The 22,869-nt window shown below is 39.5% G+C and overlaps 1 protein-coding gene across 2 annotated transcripts in view; it reads left to right on the top strand.

The window, feature by feature from the left end:
• ADAMTSL1 (ADAMTS like 1) overlaps window positions 1–22,869 on the top strand; it is a 688,426-nt gene that overhangs the window by 469,916 nt on the left and 195,641 nt on the right. For both annotated transcript variants that reach the window (XM_065406494.1, XM_065406493.1), the window contains 2 exons: window positions 1,863–1,908; window positions 15,918–16,154. In XM_065406494.1, coding sequence (XP_065262566.1) covers window positions 1,863–1,908; window positions 15,918–16,154 — 283 coding nt within the window. The remainder of the gene's footprint in view (window positions 1–1,862; window positions 1,909–15,917; window positions 16,155–22,869) is intronic.

The raw sequence follows: 22,869 nt of genomic DNA, 5'->3' as shown, positions 1-22,869 counted from the left end.
TCCTGAACCAGAATAAGCTAAACCTGTATAAGTACTTTTATACTAGTATACTATGCTCAGACCTGGCAAGTTGTACTGCTTTAAATATACTGTTATATAAATTAAACGTTTATATATATATAAATATACTGTTATATTTAAAGCAGGACAGATTTGTATGTGTAGACAAGCCCTACTAGGAGAATTAGGTCCTTAATTTTTATATCGAAAGGGTCAAACTTTTATCTGAATTAATTTTCTTGCACCATGAAAGCATTGCACCAGCAGAGCTATAGTTATGGTTCACACAGCATTTTCCTACATATTAATTACTTTCAAACTTATTACCTTTGGGCTGAAATTTCTCATGCTCATTCTCATCCCAGAAGACTGACTGCGTATTTTTTCTCCATTCCTTAGCACCTTGTGCAGTCATTTACACAGTGTAAAGCTACCCTTCTGATCTGGTAGCATTTTGTACTCACTTAAGTGTAAATGGCTACACATAGTGCAAGGCAGCAGAGAATTAAGTCTTGTGAGTTTTCTGGTTTGTTTGAGTAGGTTGAAGAAAACCTATTCAGGTGACTTTAGGGTTAACTCAGAATGGAAAAAGTTTTTCGATCATTTAATAAAAAAAAAAAAAAAACCCACAAAATCATGCAGATACTGTCCTGGCACTTGGATAATTCAGAAATGGTTTGGGTTTAAAACTTTTGACTTGGCAGGCATGTAGTCGTCAAGGAATGCATGCTTTGCTCAATCTGGAAAAAAATTAAGAAATTAAAAATGAAGGGAATTCTGTTCTGGTATAGATGAAGAACAGTGCAAGGGCCGAGTTCTCCATTCTGTTTTTCACTGAGAACCTCTGCTGAATATTCTGAATAGAGCTGGATGAGATTTTTCAACCCAAACCATTTTTTGGCAAAAATGAAGATTTGACGTTATTGAAATATTTCCCAAATTTGTATCTGTTTCACTCAATTGTTTTGGTCAGGAAATACCTTTTAAAAATTCCCCCAAAATCAAAATGTTTTGTTTCAACATTTTCTTAAATAAAACATAACTCTGTTGGTTTTAAATTATTTTTTGTTTCAAAATGTCCTTTAGAAGGCCCTGCTGATGTGGTTCTGCTGTGTGGGAGGGAAAAAAAAGATTTAGCGAAGTCCACATAAGGGGTGCGGAGTCCCTAAGCTCCATAGGGCCCAGCTGCTCAGTGGCTTTGCAGCACAGATTTGGGAGTGAAGTGGGGCTGGGAGATCTGCTTTTACACAGTTATCCTCTTGCCCTCCCAGGTAAGATGTGAGGCAAGCACTGAGGAGGTTATACGGCTCCACTGCTGCTCTGTGGCTTAGTGAAAGGATTCCTTTTCTCCTAGCCCATGAGGAATACCCCCTCATGCAGTCTGGCTGCCAGTGCTGTGTGTCAGTGTTAGGATTTGGGCCGAAGTGGATGCGAAGTATAGTTATGCAGCCAGATACACACTGCTGCAAGGTCACTTATGCGTTCTTGGGAGGTGTGAAAAATTACTGATGAAATTCAGGTATAGGCTTCCAGCTCAGTTTCTGATGCTGCATTTCTTTACTCTGATTACATAGTTGATGCACTTCTTCAGGAAACCCGCTCCACATCAGGAGAGAGTATTTTAGGGAAGGAATGGAGAAAAGAAACTAATGCTAGGAGTATCTATACAAATATGCAATTGCATTCAAGAAACAGAGTTATGCCTCCATTTCTCCATCTGTACAATAGGCATAATGATCCTTACTCTCTTTTGTAAAAAGTGCTTTGAGATCTATGGATGAAAAGTTGCAATATACAGTAAACACTAAATATTGTGATATTAAGTTATTAATGTGTGGGGGTATTTTTCTTTTTGGATGCAGGAGCTGTGAAGGGCGAAACATTAGATACAGAACATGCAGCAATGTGGTAAGTGAACCTTACTTATGATTGTAATACTAATAACATTTATTTGTGATTAATATAATTATGTAAAATAAGTAAATAATAAAAATTGGATGGTAGTACTAATAATGTAATTATTTAAATAATGCTGGTGCCATGGGAATACTGTTATGTACCTCACCATTTCTAGAGCTAATTTGGAGGGTATGGAGCAGGCGTGGTAGAACCATGATACTAGCATCGTTCCAGCCATGATTATTTATTTCCTTTATAAACTGGACTGAGCCCATGAAGCATGGAGAAGTGGATTCACTGTTCATGTCAAGTTAGTTTGGTGGCAGAAATGGCCTGGTCCTCTTCTAGTCCTTACTTTGGTAAAACTCTTACTGACTTCAATAGGAGATTTGTCTGGCTGCAGGACTGAGCCCTAAAGGACTGACTTCCACAGAGAATGGGAGGAAGTTGGTGACTGAAGAGAAATATGTGTGTGTGTGTGTGTCTCTCTCTCTCATTCTTCTGTTCCTCCCCAGGGTTGAAATCCCTTTGAACATTTTATTAGGGTGTTTTGCGATGATCCATTGCATTCACCTATAATATTTTGCCATTGTCTGCCATTCTAAAGGTTTTCAGTTATAACTGGTAGTGAAATGCAGTTTTCAATACAAGAAAATAAGCATCTCCAACTTCTCTCAGCAGAACAATAAGCTATTTACACTGGTGAAAACAGAAGCAAAGACTATAATGTGGAAAGTCTTGTATTACGCTAAAAATTGTAAAAATTCCAAAATTACCTGGGTCAGCATGAATTTCATTGATAAAAATGGAAATTAAAGCCAGTCATGCATTCAGTAAAATTTTCACACCTCACAGGGTCAGATGCAGAGGCCTCTCAATGGGAGCTATGTCTGAGAAACAGCAGGGTAAAAAACTGAGTAAATTCCTCTGGATTTGGCTCATGTTTTTCACAGAACACAATTCACAAAGAATTGGTCATTTCTGCACAGCTCTAGCATCCCCATGCAGAGATAATTATTGTCCCTTTTTCTTTCACTTCTGCTTCGGTCAAAAATTGTGCGACTCCGGGGGTTTTCCTTGGGTCACTGAAATCTTGCTTCAGTCTAGACGTGTGCTGCACTAACTGACAACAACTTGAGTAGTCAGTAAATAAGCCTGCCTGCTGCTTCATGGGCTGTTTTCCAACTGTGAGGCACTTACAGTACACCAGGACACTGAAGAGAGCAGGAAGGTTAATTTGTGTCAGTCAAGCCACATAGCTGTAGCTCCATGGAATATGACATGGAACAAAAGGAAGAGACGCTGTCGAGGCTGATAGGCCTAAAATTAGACCCACTGGCTTTAGTTTGGTTTTCAAGAGCATGCACATCATGTCAGCCCTCCTGCCTGCCTGGCTGGCTCCTGTAAGCATTGAGGGAAGCGAAATGTACTAGGATCCTGCTCTGCATGGGTTTGCTGTTGCTGGATCACCCTTCTGAGAAGCTGTGATTTCATGTAGATTATAACCCTGGTTTTGGAGTTGCTGAGCTGATTTTCCAAGACACGGGATTTTTTTTGTAAATGTTATTTTTAGGTTAGGTTCAGTTTTGGGCCTGTGGACCTGGATGGTTTCTCTTCAGAATAAAAGCTCCTGTAGTTTTGCCTAGAATAAGTATCTTTACTTACCTAATACTTAATAATATTGGCTCCAAACTTCTGATCACGTTAGTAATGTAAAATTCTCTTGATTATCCAACACCAATTAACGAAAAGTTAAACTCCTGGTGTGAAATCCAGGCCCTACTGAAGTCAGTGAGAGTTTTCCTTTTGATTTCAGTAGGGCCTGGATTGACTCTAACATGAACTTATTCTGAAGAAGGTGCAATGCTGAATTTTCCTCCATTGTTCACTTATTGTCAATAAATAGGTTTTAGAAATAAACCTAATTAGACCTTCTAGATTCAGACCTTAGTGTACTCAGACCTCCACTGTGCTTGCTTTTGGCCATCTGGATGGTCCTAGCATCTGACTGGAATGCTCAGCATACTTGATTAACAAGAAACAGTTTCCAGATAGTCACGTATTTAAAGAAAAAGCCCGATGACCTCATGCAATTACATGTCTGTAGAGTGGATACAATTAAGTGTTTTCTATTTACCTTTTCACCATTTTGAATCATTTTAACAAGTTGGGATGTATTCCCTATGTAGCTCTGGTAGTAGGATATCCCTAATGTCTTTCAGAATAGTAAAAGAGTCATATGTTTCTTTTGAACTATACCCTCTGTATTTGCATGCTCAATTATCATGAGTATACATGCAAATCCAATAACTGGTCCTGCAAATGGCTAGTTACTCATATAACTTACTTATGTATCCAGGTACAGGAATGTGGACACACAGTTGCATGTGCATTTTTGCTCAAAAATGTCAAGTATCCAGCTTTGAAACTTTGCTCCATAAAAACCTGGAAAACAGAGAAGGCACCATCCTGGATGAACATTCTGCCTCTAGCAAGGGCTTTCAAAATCCATAATGAATCTAGCCACTTCTTCATTATTTAACACATGGAAAAATTCCTTTCTGATTCTTGCAGGGATCAATGTATGCACAAGCTTCGATTACCACTATGTTAGCATGGATAACTTCTGCACTAGTGGTATAACGGGACATAAAATTAGCCAGTCTTTTTATTTGCTGCAGAGTGTAGTTATCTCTCAGAGCTCACGTGCCTTTGTTTATATGACTGTCCTCTCCCGGAGAAAGGCAGTTATAAATGCTAAAAGCAAACTCTTTATTTGGGGGAGATGAAATTAGAGAACTGGAAGTGTACTTCTTGGAGTTTGGCAATGAACACGTTTTCACAGACATTATCATTTGTGGGATTTTTGCCACAGCTGTTTTTAATTCATCCTGAAATTAGATTACGGGGAAAAATGTAGAACGGGAAAAGGGAGAGGAAAGGAAAGAGGAGAGAGAGGTGCATCTGTTTCTTCAGTGACCTGTATTATTCTTCTGAGAGCCCCAACCACAGCTGGGGGCTGTGAGAGAGGTTGATACTGTTGTCTAGAAAGCTTTTGAGCAGTCCTGTAAAGGAACACATCTGATTTGGCTTGCTTACCAGTTACTGCCTTATGTCTATCAGAAACTGGAAATATTATGAATATGAAGCCACATGTGTAAATATTGAAAGTAAGAATGAAAGAATCTGATGATGATTTGGGTTCTTAATTATTTTAGGAAACATTTTTCTATAAATACTAATATTAATTCCAAATATGGTTCCAACCATTGTAGAAATTCTGGTGGGGGTTGGGAACCCAGTTGGGTTTTTTTAGAAAATTATTCTGAATGCAATAAAAACATGTTTTGTTTGATAACTACACATCTTATGGTATGAAAAATAAACAAACATTTTAAAAAGTGACACTCACTCTGGGTGCAATTTCTGGAGTTGGATTCTTCTGCAATGCTGCATTGTGGGCAGATTATAGATGGATTTTTTTTCCAGCTGATGAGTTGTGCCTTTTCTTTCCTTCAGTCTGTTTCTCAGCTACCAGATTCTCTCCTATTTATCATGTTCAGGTCATCATTCAACCCCCTGTTCTCCCTTTCTGTCCGCCTCTCCCTCACCAACCTCTCACCCCACTGTCCACTGCTTTCTCTGTCTGATCCAAACATCCACTGTCCCCAAAATTCAAACATTTTTGCACAGTTGAAAATGTTCAGATTTGTCACGAATACTTTTCATTTTGACATACTGCTTCTTGGCTCTAGACAGAAACAGTGATAAGCACCTGAGCAGATTTGACATTCCATCCTGTTGGATTGGTACTTCCCATGAGCACGCCAGTATGTTACAACACACTGAAGAATCGTTCCCAGATATTGAACACCACAAATAAGGCTCTTGTGGTGTTTTCCTCAAATGAAAACAAGAACGTGCCAGAAATCTCTCAAGAATGCCTATATTTGTAATACCTTTTAGATCAATTATACAGACCCAAGATTGAACCTATGGATGTTAGTTCAAACCAAACTTTGTGAGCGTTGCCCATAACCACTTCCCCCTAAAGCCTACCTTCTCTACTTGGCTACATCACAACACGTACATTTTTAACAGTGAGAGTAATTAACCATTGGAACATGTTGTGGAGTCACCATCACTAACAATTTTTAAATCAAGATTGGATTTTTTTAAAGGAATTATTTTGGGGAAGTTCTGTGGCCAGTGTTATGCAGGACATCACACTAGATAATCACTGTGGTCCCTTCTGGCCTTGGAATCTGAGTCTATTTATTTGACTACACCACCTTCTGACTCCCATACAAACTTCCTCCATTCCTGCTTCTTACCACTATGTGCTCCTTTTGTGTAAACAATCATCAACACCACTGTCCAGTTTTTAAAAGGGGCAATGTTGTTACATAGTTACACTTCAAAATATCAAACCTGTAAGGGATGTGAAATGTTCTCGGACGGGTTGTACTGGCTTGTACCTGTGGGCAGCACTGTCCTTGCCGGAGGGAATGTTAGATCTGTTCAGGTGTTTAGCACAGTTTAGTTTTTCTACCTTCCTGTGGCTGGCATATCAATAAAATCTTTTGTAACAAAACCACCTAGGTTGGGGCTTTATTACAAATGTAGGCATTTTCCTTCACTTGGATGATTCTATAAGCCACTTGCCTAGGCTGCCAACATGTGCAAATTTGCTCATGTGAAGAAGGCAACCATAAGCTAACTCGAATCTCTTTATTAACACCAACTTTACTTAAACTTCCTGAGTAGGAACTGAATTATGTTTTAAATGACAGTTCTCCCGCACTCAGACCACTTATTATGGCTATGTCCCTTATTGTGGAAGGTGTTTGGTTTGCGTTTTTCCTCTGGACATGTACATTTTCAGAAGTTATTTTCATAGTAACTGCCTAAGACTTAGTTCTTTATGTTAGTGAACAAGTGCCATTAACTATGTTATTGTAAGGATAGATGCTTTAAGGTCTGAATTCGTGTCTCCCTGTCATCTAGCAAAATAACTGTGATCGTGCACAACCGTTGTTTTTTTAAGGTAGGCTTTGTCCTAAATAAATATAGCAAGAAGATTGGCAGGGCAGACTAGGGGGACCACTGCAGGTGTTCTTCTCTGTCCCCTCTACACAAGTGGCATTTTAGGATTCTGATCAGACTAGAATTGATCTGGATAATTTAATAGGATTCGTTTTCAGTTTTTCTGTTCAGTCTTTCATTTCAAGCCCTTGTATTTCCATTTTCTGTGTACGCACCTGTGTAGTATATTATTCTATCATACACCCTTCAGACCACAAAGTGTCCAGAGTGGCATATTGAAGATCACTCTGCAGCTGGAGAGAAGATTGTTTCTCAACACAGCTGTGCTACTCAGCAAGAGCCCAAAGCAAATTCAGGTTGCAATCCACTGGTCTTCACCTAACATGAAATAACAAATGAGAGAGTCTACTATAGGTGATTTGATCTGTATCAAATCAGTGATTCTTTACTGAAATAGAGTAATTAAATGTGCAGTAAAGTATGAGAAAAGTGTCACCAAATTCCCACCATCCCAACCCCTGAAACAAACACACACCCCGGAGCAGTTCAGTTTGACAGCATGCTACCTACGTTTATACCATAACTACAGTTGTGAGTATTTTCGTAATAGGTAGAGGCAAACTCTTCTTAGAGGGTTAGGAATTAAAGGTTGTGTCAGAGAATTGGATATGTAATTTTCTCGAGATCTTCATTAATTTATTTTTTTGAATTTTTATTCATGACTTTTTGGGTTTGACCTCAAATAGTCAGCCACAAGCTCCTCATTGGGTATAAGAAGTTGAATGTTGTGCTGTGCTACGTATCATTGGAAAGAAAACTCTCCTTAGACTTTGAAAAGCAGTCTTCATATATGAACTCAGGGTCATGATAATTTGGGAATTCTTAATCAACTTGTTCCTCAGGTGCTTCTGCTAGCAGAAAGACAAAGCCTCCCAATGTATGTGCTGTTGAGTTAGTGATGACTTTTGTGTGGTATCAGTAGTGCTGTTTACAGAGTTACTGTACATCTGTAAAGTACACACTCATGTCCTGATCTCACTTGATAACAGAAGTGATTCATGTTTGTTTGGAAAGCTGTTGAATTACCACTGTGTACAAATAAGCAGCACTGGGAATGAAACAAATAGAAGTCTACAAACAAAGTACTGCCCCCCTGAAATTTTTTTTATCCTTATTTAGAAACACCTTTGATAACCTGTTCTTGTCCCTCTGAAACAGCAGTAGATCAAAGTGAACTATGGAACTTTTAGCACATGGCAGCATGGTCCACATGGATACTTAAGGTATGTCTACACTGAATTTTAAAACCCACTGCAGTGAGTCTCAGAGCCTGGGTCTACAGACTTGGACTCGCGCTATGATGCTAAAAACAGTTGTGTCAATGCTGTGGCTCGGGCTGGAGCATGGGATCTGAAGTTTCCCCCGCTTCTGGCTGCACAGCCTGAGCCCAGATGTCTAAACTGCTGTTCCTAGTGCTGTAGTGCAAGCCCGAGTCTGTAGACCTGGGCTATGAGACTTATTGCCGTAGGTTTTTAATGCAGTGTAGACAGCATAAGAGCATAGAGTTACACCCCAGCTTGCCATGCACTAAGTCTCTATATAGATAAACCCCAAATGCTTCGTGCAAAATACAGTACTATCCCAGCTACATAACTAATATCACTAGTCAAAATGTTTCTACTGAAATTTTTTGTTTTTTGAAAAACTGTTTCATCCAATTCAAACTGTTTCATGGAACCTGTTAAGTTTCTGTAACATTTTAGATTATTCAACAAAAAAATTTTGAAACAAAGTTTTCATTTTGAACTGAGCATTATGTTTTGGTTTGCATTTTGAAAACAGAAATGAAACAAAAATTTCAGTTAGAAAAGAAACAAAGCAAAAATGTTCATTGCATTTTGGATTTTGAAAGATGAACATTACAATTAGAAACAAAACAAACGAGCTCTGATAACAAACCTCCTTGGAAACTGCTTTGATAGTATCCAGTTCAATGGGTTCATCGAGGGATATACTTGGGATAGGCAGTGAAAGTGTACTTATTCTGAAGATAACTAAAAATATGGGACAGTAGCTTTGCCTTCTCAGAGCAAAATCCTACCTTGGCATAAGACCCATGTAATCCTAGTGGGTTTATGCAATTGCACAGAGGTAAGTGATGACTGACTTTGGTCATTATTTGGCTGGTTATCTTAGTTGTGCTGTCACTGTGTGGTGACACAGAGCTTGGAATTTGGTACAGAATAGAAGCTCCAGTTGACAGTACCTCATTTATTTGTAGGTATTTATTTATTCTACGTTGCTATCTTCTTCTTTAGGTGATGCAGTTCTGCAGTGGTTCTCACTGAAAGTTTGTTGTATAGGCTCCAGTTCAGCAAAGCATTTAAACATGTGCGTAAGTCCCATGAAAGTCAACAGAAGGGGCAGGACAATGGAGATTCAGGCTCTAGGAATTTGCACTGGAATCAGGGTAGCTACACTAGCGCAAAAAAAACCCCAACCAGTATAGACAAGGCATTAGGGCCCAGTGAAGGCTCCACTAAATCACAGGGCATTTTGCTGTTAATGTCAATGGGAACAGAATGTGGGGTAAAGCCTCTAGATAGTTTGCTTTTAACAAACAAAAGAGAATGTAGGTGCGACCTGATCTTATTTTTAAAAAATTCCTCTCACTGTGGTGGTTCTTTCTTTCTTTGGATGACATCAAGCAATGAATTTTTCTCTCTTTTTAAAGATTTTTTTATGGAAGGCTTAAAGAAATGTAAGGTTGTGTACAGGGCCAGCTCCAGGTTTTCTGCCACCCCAAGCGGGAAAAAAAACAAAAAACTGCGGCAGCGCCATCGCGCCACTCCACTCTTCAGCGGCAATTCAGTGGCAGGTCCTTCGTTCCGAGAGGGACTGGGGGACTCACCGCCAAATTGCCGCCGAAGACCCGGACGTGCCGCCCCAATAGCGGCCGGAGTGCCACCCCTTGGTATTGGCCGCCCCAAGCACCTGCTTCTTTAGCTGGTGCCTGGAGCCGGCCCTGGTTGTGTAATGCCAAAGAAACTGTGAAAAATAATTAGAATAGTACAGAGGAAAAAATAGTAGTGAGCTAAGCAGTAGTGAGAACTCTGTAATGTGAGTCCTACATTTATAGCAAATCTCCCCTATTGCAGCTGATTCTTCTCCCACTGCTTGCATCTCTGGGTATGTCTATAGAACCTGCAGCAGGCAACAAGCCTCCCAGCCCGGGTTGATTGACTTGGGCTAACAGGTAGGTGTGGAGAAGCCTCCTTCCTAGCTTTCAGAGCCCCTGCTCCAGCCGGAGCTGCAACTTCAAAGCACTGTCTACGTAGCTGTTTTTAGACTACTGGTGTGAGCCCTGCTAGCTCATGTGTGTCAGCCTGGGCTGGGAGGCTCACTGCTGCAGGCCATGTAGACATACTCTCAGGTGCTTACTCAGTCTTTACTCGGACAAACTCTGAGTGCAGGAGGACCTTTTTTAAATAAGCCTGTGGAGTCAAACTAGAGCACATATTCCATGGAACTGATTCAATAAACTGTTATGTCAGATGCTACGCAGAATAGTCCAGTTGTTTGCCATTTTTTGCGCAAAGGAAAAGCTCAATCTACAGTAAATCTCTCTTGGCCTCTGAAAATATACAAGTATCTACACTGTAAACTGTTTTAAAGACTCCACAACTGCTTCCACCTTATAACAGCCTAGATATGATCTTTTACATTTCACCCACTAAGTAAACTTTTAAAAGGCTGACCCTCTTTTGTCCCATGTAATCTGATCTACCTATCGCCATCAAGGGACATCTGGGATTCATCTTATCTTTTCCACTGCTCGTTGATTAATAGAAAGTGTTTTGAATTGGATTCAAATATGGCAGAACTCCACGGACCTTATGAATTACAATAGGGGCAAATAAAAGGTCAGGTTAAAAAAAAAATTGGAGGGGAGGGAGTGAATGAAGCCTTAATAATGCAGTCAGGATTAGGTGCTTAAGAGATGAGGCTGAAACTTGTGTTTATTTTAAAATAGTAGGTTTATACACCTAAGGGAATTTCTGGCCATCATTAAAGTGAAGTCTGTTTTCGCAGGGATGGAGACAATCTCGACCTGGCTGGATTAACTGAGTTTATGGACATCCTGCACTGACTCCGTTGGTCAGAAATATTCCACAAACCTTTGTATGTTGATGATCATGAAATAGCCTTCTACACCTAGCAGAGTGATTCTAGGCAAAGTTAATTCAGGAACTGATGCCTTTTTTTTTTTTTCTCTCAACTCATTAGACTTTTGCCTGCCCTGAGAAGCCTTAATGAGGAGGGAGGGGAGAACAGCTGAAAAGAGACTTAAGTTGAATGAGTCTTTCCATTCTATCCATCTCTTTCTGATTCTCCAGGGAGCGGAAAGGCCTTTATGCCCTATTTCTACCCAAGCCCACAGCCATCTTTTCTAAAAAATATTAAAATTTGAATGTAGTGCTAAGCTAGAGTAACTCCCATCTCAGGTTCAGTCAGCTTGGCAGGTTACTCTTCCAGGGCTAGATACTTAACTGGTATAAAACCGTTAATGCTGTAGGGGTGCAATGGAGCTATGCCAGTTTACACTGGTGGAGGATCTTCCAACTCTCCCAACCCCATCCATTTGCAACAGCTGACCTTCTTCTTTTTTTTTTTTTTTTTTAAATGGTTGGAGCAAAGCATTTTCAGAAGTGGAAAAGCATCATGAAATCAGACCCTATGGTTTCTGCTGACTGAAAAACTGCTCGTCTGACATTTAAATTTTAAAAAGTGAGGTGCAGGGAGATTGTGACAGAAAAGAAAAGAAAGTTCATTATCTTATATGAAGGTGTAATAATTGTTTAGCAGCAAATCATATTTTACAGGGTGGAACAAACATGTGGCCGAATATCATGACTTTGTCTTGCCTGCTCATTCAGCAGCTACAATACCAATGTTTAGACTCTACGCTCTTTGGGGCAGGGACTATATTCTGTCTTTAATTGAATGGTTGCACAATGCCCAAAACAATGAGGCTCTGCCCACTACCATAATACAAACAACAAATAATAATACTTACCAAAAAAAAACAAAAAAAACCCCACCACCCGTGGACATGAGGGGGGGAAAAGATGAGCCAAATTCTGTACTGACTTTCACTCCATATGTCCTCATTATACCCCATATAGTGGAAGAAAGAATTTGGGCTGTTATTTTTCTTAATGGTCCCCCTTTGGGTGTAAAAAGATACTAATTGCTTACATTTCCAAGCAGAATCACAGAATAAAAGTGTGTGTGTGTGTGTGTGTGTGTGTGTGTGTGTGTGTGTGTGTGTGTGTGTGTGTGTGTGTGTGTGTGTGTGTACATGGCAGTGAAATTCACCCCAAGCCCAGTGAAGAGGCTCAAACAAAGCCTTCAAACACGTTTAGCGCCAGGCCTAGGGCATCAATGGGAAAGAAGTGGCATACATAGCTTGTAATGGTTCTCTGCACAACAGGGTCAAATTCTCACCCTCTTGTGCATGTGCATGCCAGTATGTGTATGCTTGTGCAGTATAGGTATGGATGCTTACATTTATTCTTTGAATGGCTTCAAGTTTCCCATGAAAACTTCTTTTAAAAACTAGCTCTATATGCTATTCAAATCCATTGTTTTATTCTGATCAGGGAAATCAAAGACTGGAAGTAGTTAACATTGGGTCTTGGTCACCTGCAATGTCCTGAGAGCTTATGTTGACTATGTATTTTTATTTCTTTGATTTAAAAATAAAACCCAAATAAACAAATGTAGTGAAACGTGTACAAAGCAGGATTATGAACTCTCCATGTTGTGCATTTTATTGGGCCTTTTGTCTTCATAAAAATAAAACTGTACAAGCCAGGAAGTTTTGAAGGCAGAGCCAAGCTAGAACCAAACAAGAGTTCTGGCTTGGCTCTGTGAGCTACAGCATAAGCCAAGCTATTAGACCTGACTCTATACACTTATGGACAGGAAAATTCAGAGAGGGATATGCACTGTAAGGTTTTTGTGGCAGGAAGTGAGGCCACAGATTGTCCTGAACGCATAGCTAAACCAGATCTTGGGTCAAGCTTTGATTGCCTTGTTCACCTTTGTTTAAAAGTAGAACGGAAGGCCCAATTCTGCCTGCAGATACACATCTATGGAGGCAGAACTGGACCTAGAATATGAATCTACTCTACTCTGTTCAGTCTGTGTAAAGGGTGCCCAAACTTTCCCCCATGCAGATCTGCATTGGCGGTTTGCCAGGAGCATGAGGAGGGGCACAACTAACTTGTGTATAATTTTACAGGGGTTTTTTTAGAATGGAAAATAAATGCATCTAGACATAACATGTATGTGTTCCTGTATTCTTCCATTATGGATTAACAGAAGTTGTGTGTTGTCTGAGTTCTGCAGCAGTAAAGCCTGCAGTTGACCCACTTTGTCCTCACCCACTACACTTATAGGGAGAGGGTGATTGAGGCTCATTTTAGAACTTCAATGTACATTACTCTAGAGTAGGGGGCAGCCAAAGTCCCTTTTCCCACCGCTCCTCCGACTGTCATAAAGTTGTGCTGTTGTCTGCTATGGGGACACCATTTATTTCACACTCTAAGCATGGAAGACATCCATCCCCTCCCAGTGTGGGCATAGTATATGGGAGACCCAGGCTCAAATCTTTGCTCTGCAGGATTCCGAGGCAAGTGCCCTAACCACTAGGCTATTGTGTCAGTCTTTCTTTGTGGCTCAATGAATAGTTAATTATTTATACAAAGTGGAATAGCTCCAACAGGAGAGATTGAACCTGCTCTGAATCAGGCAGAGCAGCATCTTGAGCCCAGGTCTCCTATATCCCAGGTAAGTGCCATAAACACAGAGCCATTGGCTGTTATTGCTTGTTTTTTAACACTTTTTTTTTTTTTTTTTTTGCAAGGTCTAGTTTTAGTTCTAGTTCCAAAGCGGAACAAAAACAAATGTCGAAACATTGCATTTTTTCACGAAACAGAATATTTGTTTTCTGTGCAGCCCTAGTGCACCATAAAAAGTGTCTCCCAGTTTGCTCACAAGAGTAATCTGAAAGCTTGCCAAGTAAGAAATACTACTTCTTAGAACCTGATCAATACAAGCCATAAAGTTTTTAAGTTTTAAAATTTGCCTGCAACACTCACAATGACTGTACCTTTCTTACCGAACAATGTAGAAATTGGAACTGTTTAAAAATACCAGCCAGGAGTTAACAAATGGAAGTGCAAGAGAAGTATTGTAAATAGGTAGCACAGCAGAAACTGGGAGTGATGGTATAAAACTGAGAGGACACATTTTGGCTAAATAGCAGGAAGGCTTTTCTTTGGACAAAGCTGTCGAGAAAGATGTTGGAATCTCCATCAGAGAAGAGGTTTACTTCAAGGCAAGACTAGATATACAGGAAGCTAATAAAAATAACAGGAGTACTTGTGGCACCTTAGAGACTAACAAATTTATTAGAGCATAAGCTTTCGTGGGCTACAACCCACTTCTTCGGATGCATATAGAGTGAACCATATATTGAGGAGATATATATACACACACATACAGAGAGCATGAACAGGTGGGAGTTGTCTTACCAACTCTGAGAGGCCACAGTTTTAGGAAGCTAATAAGGATACTGTAGAATTTTGTGAATACTAGGATCATTGTAGTTAGATATGCTAAAGACCTGTTGAATCAAGACCAGGGTCCATTTTTATATTCCTTAGTAGATAAAAGATATAGCCCCCAGATAAAGGAGGTGACAGATATAACACTGAACCAGCACTTAAACAAACACCAAGAAGAATAGCCTTCACTGCAGAAACAGGATGAGCTAGGGAGGATTCAAGGGTCACTGAAATCCTAATGCAGCAGCGTTGCAAACTCTTGCTCTTTTACCACAGATCTTGTGATATTTAGTGTTTGTCCTGTAGACCCAGAGCCTGAAATCATGTGATTATTCAAGACTCTTGGCTTCCATTTAATAAAAAAAGGAGTTTTTAGCCCTGTGGTTGCAGAGAAAAGCTTTAAAATGTGAAACCTACGGGATCAAAAAGCAGAAGACAAATTTTACTATTTTTAGAAATCTCATGATTTTAAGTCAATCTCATGATTTCATGAGACTCAACTAAATATTTTTGAATGCTAAGGCTTAGCAATACTGATACGGTACCTCTCTGTCTATGGAAAGCATTCAACTGTCATCTCAGAGAGAGCAGTTCAAATAAGATCTGTATTCACCAATAAGTGAAATCTGTACTGGGTGGTCTGAATATTCAGCAGCTAGCAGTCCTTATCACATAATTTATTGCAAACTAGGGCATTTATGTCTGCACCCAAAATGTTTCAGAAACCTTCCCAGAGAGCTTAACAAAGGATTTTGTTTTTAACATTTGTACAGCAAAATCTAAAAAATTGCTGATTCTGTGGATTGTGAAATCTGTGCCTGTATTAGCCAGGTTGAAGTAATACAAATATACGTAGCATTTTTCTGGCTCTTGTTGCTTCACTGACTGATTTAGGTCACTTTGGGGGGTGGGGAAGCTAGTTAGGAATGCTTATACAAACAAACATTTGAATTGAGTAATATGTGATATATTTTTTTTTCAAAGGAAAAAGAAAAGTTAGCTAAAGATTTGTGTGTGTATGTAGTTTTAAAGTTAATAAGAACGTTTCATGACTGATAAGTTTTATGGGTAGGACAAGCATGTGTCTGTCTATGCTGAAACATATTTCCTAGTGGTGTTGGTGTTTTTCAATATTGCTACAGTAATCCCCTGAATGCATAGTAGTCTGGTGAACTATCGGCAGATAAAATGGCATGGAATACTTTGACCAGTGTGTTTGCCTAAGTGAAAAACTCCTACATCTAAGTGTGTTACTCTGGTGTTGCAAGCTGTATATCCTTTGACAAAAATGTAATTAGCCCCCTTGGAGCTCACCTCTCTCCCTTTTCTCCTCTTCAGGATTGCCCTCCAGAAGCCGGTGATTTTCGGGCCCAGCAGTGTTCTGCTCATAACGATGTCAAGTACCAGGGACAGTTTTATGAATGGCTTCCTGTCTCTAATGACCCTGACAACCCGTGTTCACTGAAGTGCCAAGCCAAAGGAACAACCCTTGTTGTGGAACTGGCTCCGAAGGTTCTTGACGGCACGCGATGCTACACTGAGTCACTGGATATGTGCATTAGTGGCTTGTGCCAAGTAAGCAGGGAGTTCTTATTCTAGCATATGTTGTAATGATTCTTTTCCTGAATATCTGTCTGTCACTCACTCCTTCTTTCTCTTCTCCTCCATCCCCCCCTTTATTTGCACAGCTGTAGGGTTTTCTTTTTATGTATTTCTATTTTCACAATCATTTTAATATGCTTTCTGTAAAGTACTATAGGAAGAGCTGGGCAGATTCATGAAACAAAGGGATTTTTCTCTTTTCGGGGGGAGGGGGACGACTTTCCCTTCTTTTCACCTGGAAAAAATGTGGTTGATGGTTCCTGCATTTTATACATTTAGCTATAGCAGCTGATCCTATTGGAAAAAATACCCTAAAAAGGAACAATTTAATATTTAATTATATTTTAAAACTTCCCAGGATTGAGGAAATTAATCTGCCCTTGAATATTACTATTGAAATTATTCTCTCTAAAAGTCACAAACAATATAGTGATTCAGTGGATGGAGCACTAAACTGGAAACTCAGCCAGTGATTTGTTGAGTAACTCTGAGCAAGTCACTTAGTCTTTCTATGCCTCGGTTTCCCCATCTGTAAAATAGGGAAAATATTGTTAACCCTGCTCTGCAAAGTACTTTGAGATTTACAGGTAGAAAGGGCTGTCAAAATGCTCTGTATTAGCTTTGATTTTTCAGATTTACTTATTGATTCTTTAATTATTTTATTGATTTTCTAATTCATCTAATTTCTTCCATTGCACTGTTTTAGCATTGCTATTTATTTTTGAGATTGTACTTAAATTGTCACACATGGGGCTATCTAGAGACTGGATGGACTTAAACTCTAAACTTTGGGGAGGTTCAGATTGAGATCTGAACTCAGCTGCTGGGGCTCTATCTCTCTCATGTGACAAACCAGAACTTTGGATCCAAACATCCCTCAACTTCGGAAGACTCTGGATCCAGATCCAAACTTCCAGGCTCAGCTCCATCTCCAATCCTACATATTTTTAATACGTTATTAGGTTTGTGAATGGATTTTCAGCTGCATTCTCATTCTTGGTTTTTTTTCCCATTTACTCTTTCTCTTTGATGTTCTACTCTGACCCAGCAGTGGTCTTTATAGTAGTGGGAATTTGAAACTGAATGGTATAGGGTATATAGAACAGACCTCACTTATCTGATTGACCTCATTTGTGATCTGAAACAGGGCGATGTCCCTTGGCTTCAGCTGAGGACATAAATGTTTCTTAAAAGTGAAGTTTGCATAATTGGGGAATTCCACTTCTAGTTGTTTTGCAGTTTATCCAAGAAGGTGCCCAAGAGCCTGGGTAGAGAAATGAGTTTGTTAAAGTGTTTTAGCTAAAGCAAGCTGGGAACTGGGAGCAGTATGTTCTCTGGGTCAGAACCCCAGCTTTATAACTCCTTGCCAGAAGTGATCAGTTTGGGTCCAAACCTGACTTGTGTTTAGGTCCAAATGTAAGATGCACTTTTCTGAGAGAGACTTCCCCCAGGAATAGTACTCATAACCAACACCCACCACTAAAACCAATATCCACCAGTAAAACAAGCGCATTTCCATTTGCACGTCCCTACTTCTTCCTGGAGGAATGGAAAGTAACTGCACCATTTCTACTGTGAACTCTGATACTGCTTAACTTTCTATGCTGCTTAGGCACCAAGGGGACAGGTGCATTCAGTATTTCTAAGATAGATAAGTTCCTTAGCTGCTGTCCTAAAGCACGTTAGTACCAGCCTTAACTGAGAAACTTCGGCTACACTGATCTTTTCCTTAGATGTATCAACCATGTATATGTGGCATAATTTTTAAATTCATAAATAAAATGATCAACTCTTTTCCAAGATCTTGGAAATTATCTTAACCATAAGTATTATTACTCCAAAATTTTCCTCATGATTTGTGACCTATATAAATATTGCATAATTTCTGACCAAAAAAAATTCCATGTCTCATAATGAATTAACATTGAGATTTCTGTACCTTTTATACTTAAGGCAACTTAGGGGTTCAGTCATTGCACCACCTCTGCATCTGGCCAACTGTATTTACTCTTTGTGTCTGATGAAGAATCACAATCTGAGTAGTAGTTTTAATGTACCTGCTATGCTGAAAAAGTTAGTGACTCCTGAGAGCATGGGACAGGGCTAGGAGTGTAGATGAGCAAAGGGAAAAGACTCTTGTATCCTTGTTAAAATTAGTAATGGGGGAACCTTTTGGCCTGGAGGTTCTATTTGGATAAACTCTCAGCTGCATACATTTTGGGTGTATATAGATTTTAGGGGAGGAAAAATAATCCTTTCAAGTTAATATTTTACATTAAGGCAGAGCTAGCATATCCAGGTTGGTAACCCATTGTTAATCAGGTCCATAAACTTTAACCTTAACATCTCAAAACTCAAAGTAACTTTTTCTATCTATATTTCTGTGATATTTTCACCGGAGGTGACATCACAATTGCGTCAATGAAGGCACCATAGCAGACAGTTTCAAGTCTGCAGCCATGTGGATTTCTCATGGCTACAGTAAAAGGCAACCTTCAAAGGTCACAGCTGCAAATTTACTGTAAGGTCCTTCTATGACCCTGGAGTGACAGCGTGTTTATGAATAGACTGGTTGCAAGCCCCAAGATCACTCTGTCACAGGGAGGTAGGGGTACCTTTTCTAGATTATTCATGCTGAAATTGTCACAAAATCCAAGAAAGTCAAAAAGTGTCTTGCTGGCTCACTTGCAGGTTTCCACTGACCTGGGGCACCATTTGACTGATTCTGTAATAAAGGGAACCCCATGGACTCTCATAGTATATTCTTCTGATTACACGACCATAGCTTTCTTATACTCTCTAGCTGGCAGTAGAGCAGGAAATTAATGTTTTAAAGCTAGAAAAAAAAAGTGTGCACTTTGTAAAGCATATAAACATTGCTACTAAGATTAATGAATCTTGGTAACAATTCTCCATTGGTGTCAGTGACATTAAGATAGGTATGGGCTTTTATAGAAATGGCACATTTTTTCCAGTGGATCCAACAATAAGCTATATGTGTCAGATTTCCAGCCCAGCTAGATGACTGTTTCTTCGTGTATGTGACAGGGGTCAGTCTGTGGCATATCATGTGTCTACAAGCTGTTCCCAAAGGTGGTAATGTCAGGAATAAAGAGTTAGCTTTCTTTCTGTGTGACTCACTACCATTCCCTGAGTAGAAGGTGGTGTTCTCTGCCCCGCACTGGCGAGTGTGCATTTGTTAATTTCCTTCTCAAGTTGCTCCATACAGAATTTAAAGATATATTTTTCTGGGTTTTATCCCTTATTTTTCATATTTCTCAGAGGTTTAGAGATCCCAGTAGCTGAGTGTCATATTTATGAGGATTTTTGTAATAAGTATTACAAGCAATCTGACATTTTTGCTCTACATATGACCACCCACCAGTTTAGCATAAAATCAACACAGACTTCTGACTATATTCGGAATAAGCAAAGCTACCATCATGTGTTATGGAGTTAGAAGCAGCTGTATCAGGAATCCTAGACTCATTAGGAGAACGTTTAGATGTTGTTGGAGAGATGCTTATGTTAGCTTTATTTACAACGTGGCGGGGGTGTGTGTGTGTGTGTGCGAGAAATGTACCATTCATTTGTTGTTGCTGATTCAGTAAATGCTTCTTTTTCACTTTTGACTATTCCTTCCTATGGTAGCAAGCAGAGAGGATGGCTCTGCTGTTTAGGGAGTCCTACAAGATACACAGTATCCCTTTCCCCCCCCCAGATCCCTTTGATTACAATATGAAATGATTTGCTAACACATAAGGGCCATATCCCACCTTTGTTCTGATGTACAACATCCATTGAAGCCAATGGGAGTTTCACATAAACCTCGATGACAGCGTACATTCTTATCAGCAGTAGAAGTTTAAGAATCCTACTTTGCCTATGCTCCATAACTCTATTTGTTAATTGTGGCTCTAGTGCACTTCATGCAAGGTGTCCGTCGATAGGAAAGGCAGATTCTAGTGGAAGAATAGGAATAGTGTGGATAATGTTGTAAACAGATTTTCCTTAATATTTAGAATACACTTAGGGTGGGGTTTTCAAAAGCACTCCGCATTGGCCTAATGCTGCTGGGAGTTTTGCTATTGACCTCCATTGGAGCAATGTTTGGCCAACACTGAGCACTTTTGAAAATCCCACCCTTCCTGTTCGTTGTTGTTTCTAACCATTTTAAATCTCCTTTTTTTCTTTGGTTTCCTGGACTATTTGAACCCCTTTCTCTTTCCTCCAATCTTCTAGAAGCCCATCTTGCCTTTTGGCAGCTGTTTCTTGTCCCTATCTTCAACTCATTTTTCTGTCATAAAATCCAGATCTGAAATATTGAACAGTTCTTAGCTTAGACCCCCCCCCCCATTCTGCAAACCGTATGTTACATATGTATACTTTAGCCCACATGAGTACTTGAACTGAAGTCAATGTAACTGTTCACGTGAGTAAAGTTAGATACGTGTTTACAGGATCAGTATTGTAGTTTTTATAATAGAAAGTGTCTGGAGGGCAACAAACTTGCTGAAAAGGGGGCCTGGGCACACGAGAAAGATTGGAGCAATTTAAAACTGTCCCTTTTCTTTTTTAACTTCAGCTCTTCCTATTTCTAGTCTATATATCTGGGCTTTGGGATTTTCCTCAAAAGGCTGTTGGACACTCTCCCTTCAGTATCTTGACTAACTAATGGGTCCATCTTGATTTCCTGGTATCACAGGCCACATTCTGATCTCTGTTCCACCAGTGATTCTTAATTACACCAAGATAACAAACATCAGAAACCAACCCACTGACTCTACTGTGTGCAGATATTGTTGGTGCCTTCTCATCTCTGATTCAGTAGCCACCTGTGACACTTTGCTTGTGAGCTGATGGAGATATGAAGTTGCTAATTGCTTTCAGAAACAGTCACTTTAGCTAGAGTCATGATAACTTGGTAGCTTTCAATTTTCAGTCTACGTCAAAGGATCAAGATCTCCTGGCATTAGAAATGCATAAGCTATAACAAAGTAAACTGATATGAAAGCAGTTTAGCTATGTTTTAAAAAAAAAAGAATATTTTGCATGAAAAAATAAAAAAAATAAATGGGAATTTGAATATAAGTGGAAAATTCTACTTTCGCTGCTGAATGGTTAAGTTGTATAACAGGGCTCTTTGTTCTTTCATTCTGCTTTTCTTATAAAATATCATATTACACTTATTTGAAATCAAGGTTGCCATTTTTCATCATACTTCAATCATCGTCATCACCAGCAGCAACAAAGAGGGTAAGCCAACTGCTCTGAGCATTTGTTAAAGCACTTATATTGTCATTTTGTTTTATGCAGCTCACACCTAACGTGAAAGCAGACTTAAAGGTACATACCATCAGCTCACAATCTACTTGGTTATTTTTTTTTAAGTGAATTTAAAGTAGTTTCAGGTCTTACACCTGCCCATGAGTCCTCCCTGCCCAATCTTTGTGGTTTTACAAACATATTTTCCTGCATTTTAAAATGTTTTTCTCTCCCTCGTTGCTGTGTGAAAGGTCCATGCAAAGAGAGGAGAAGTGTGATTATCTGTTCGGAAGAAAAGAATTAAAAATGCTCTTCTATGCTGAAAGGATCCAAACTGAAAATGCATTGGAATATTTTTTTTCTATAACCTCTTTCAGTTCCAGTAAGCTGTAGTAAATCTTCTAACAAGCAGTAATGGGGTGAACATTTTGTAGGCAGAAGTGTGATTTTTAAATTGACAGTGAATCCCTTTTAATAAGTATTCCATTTCTGCAGCTTCCTTTTCCCAAAGATCCCCAGGATTGGCAGAGTTTGCAAGTCTCATACTCTCCCTCCTCCACTGTTCGCCACTCCAAATTGATCTCCTGCAAGGGCAGTATTCCAAGGGAAGTTTGTAAGGTTCACATGGGGGAGTTCCTGCGCTATTTGTATTATGGTAGCGCCAAGAGGCCCCAACCAGTGTCTGGGCCCCAGTCAGTGTTCAGTAACACTGCACTGCATGTAGAATTATTGTTTTCTTCAGTAACAATCTGTAAGTTCTTGAACTGTTCCATATATAGTTACATATTTATATTCTCTCTCTGCATTCATTCAGTAAATTTCGGTAGTTTGTGGACTTTGTTCTTATCTGTTGTCCCGATTGTAACTGATGCAGCATTTTCCTTGGTTATCCAAGCAATCAACTGCCTGTTTATGGAGTTCTCCTTTCCCTCGTAATCCCAGCCTATGTGTACTGTAAGCTAGTGCTGGATGTCTGTAGCACAGAAACAGAAAGAAGCATGGCCCCTCTGATTGGTGTGTACACATAACAATATTCCATGAAAGTTACTAGGACTTTTAAAAATAAAAACAAAAATTATCTCCTGTCACACAAGTGACCGATTTCTTTCTAGCATTTCCCTGTTTTCTCTTACACCAAAAACCTTGGATTTTGCTCTGTTTCTGGTGAGCAGGGAAATGCTTCTTATTCATTGTTGGCCTTTTCTATTTTCACTGTTTTCCCTTTGCTTGTCCCTCCTGTTTTCATAACCCTCACACGTTATTATCCCTCTGATTCATTTTGTCTCCTACTTTTGCTAACTCCACAAATAGTCTTCTTGAAAACAGCCCAAGACGAAGTACATGAATCAGTGTTACGCTCAGTTTATCTGTGAGGCTCCAGGTTGTGGAGAGAGTTATCTATCTCTATTTGTGATTATAGTCT

Source organism: Emys orbicularis, chromosome 6 (assembly GCF_028017835.1).
Source record: "Emys orbicularis isolate rEmyOrb1 chromosome 6, rEmyOrb1.hap1, whole genome shotgun sequence".
NCBI lineage: Eukaryota > Metazoa > Chordata > Testudines > Emydidae > Emys > Emys orbicularis.
Note: the sequence above shows the minus strand (reverse complement) of the source record. Positions and strands in the feature narration are given on the sequence as shown.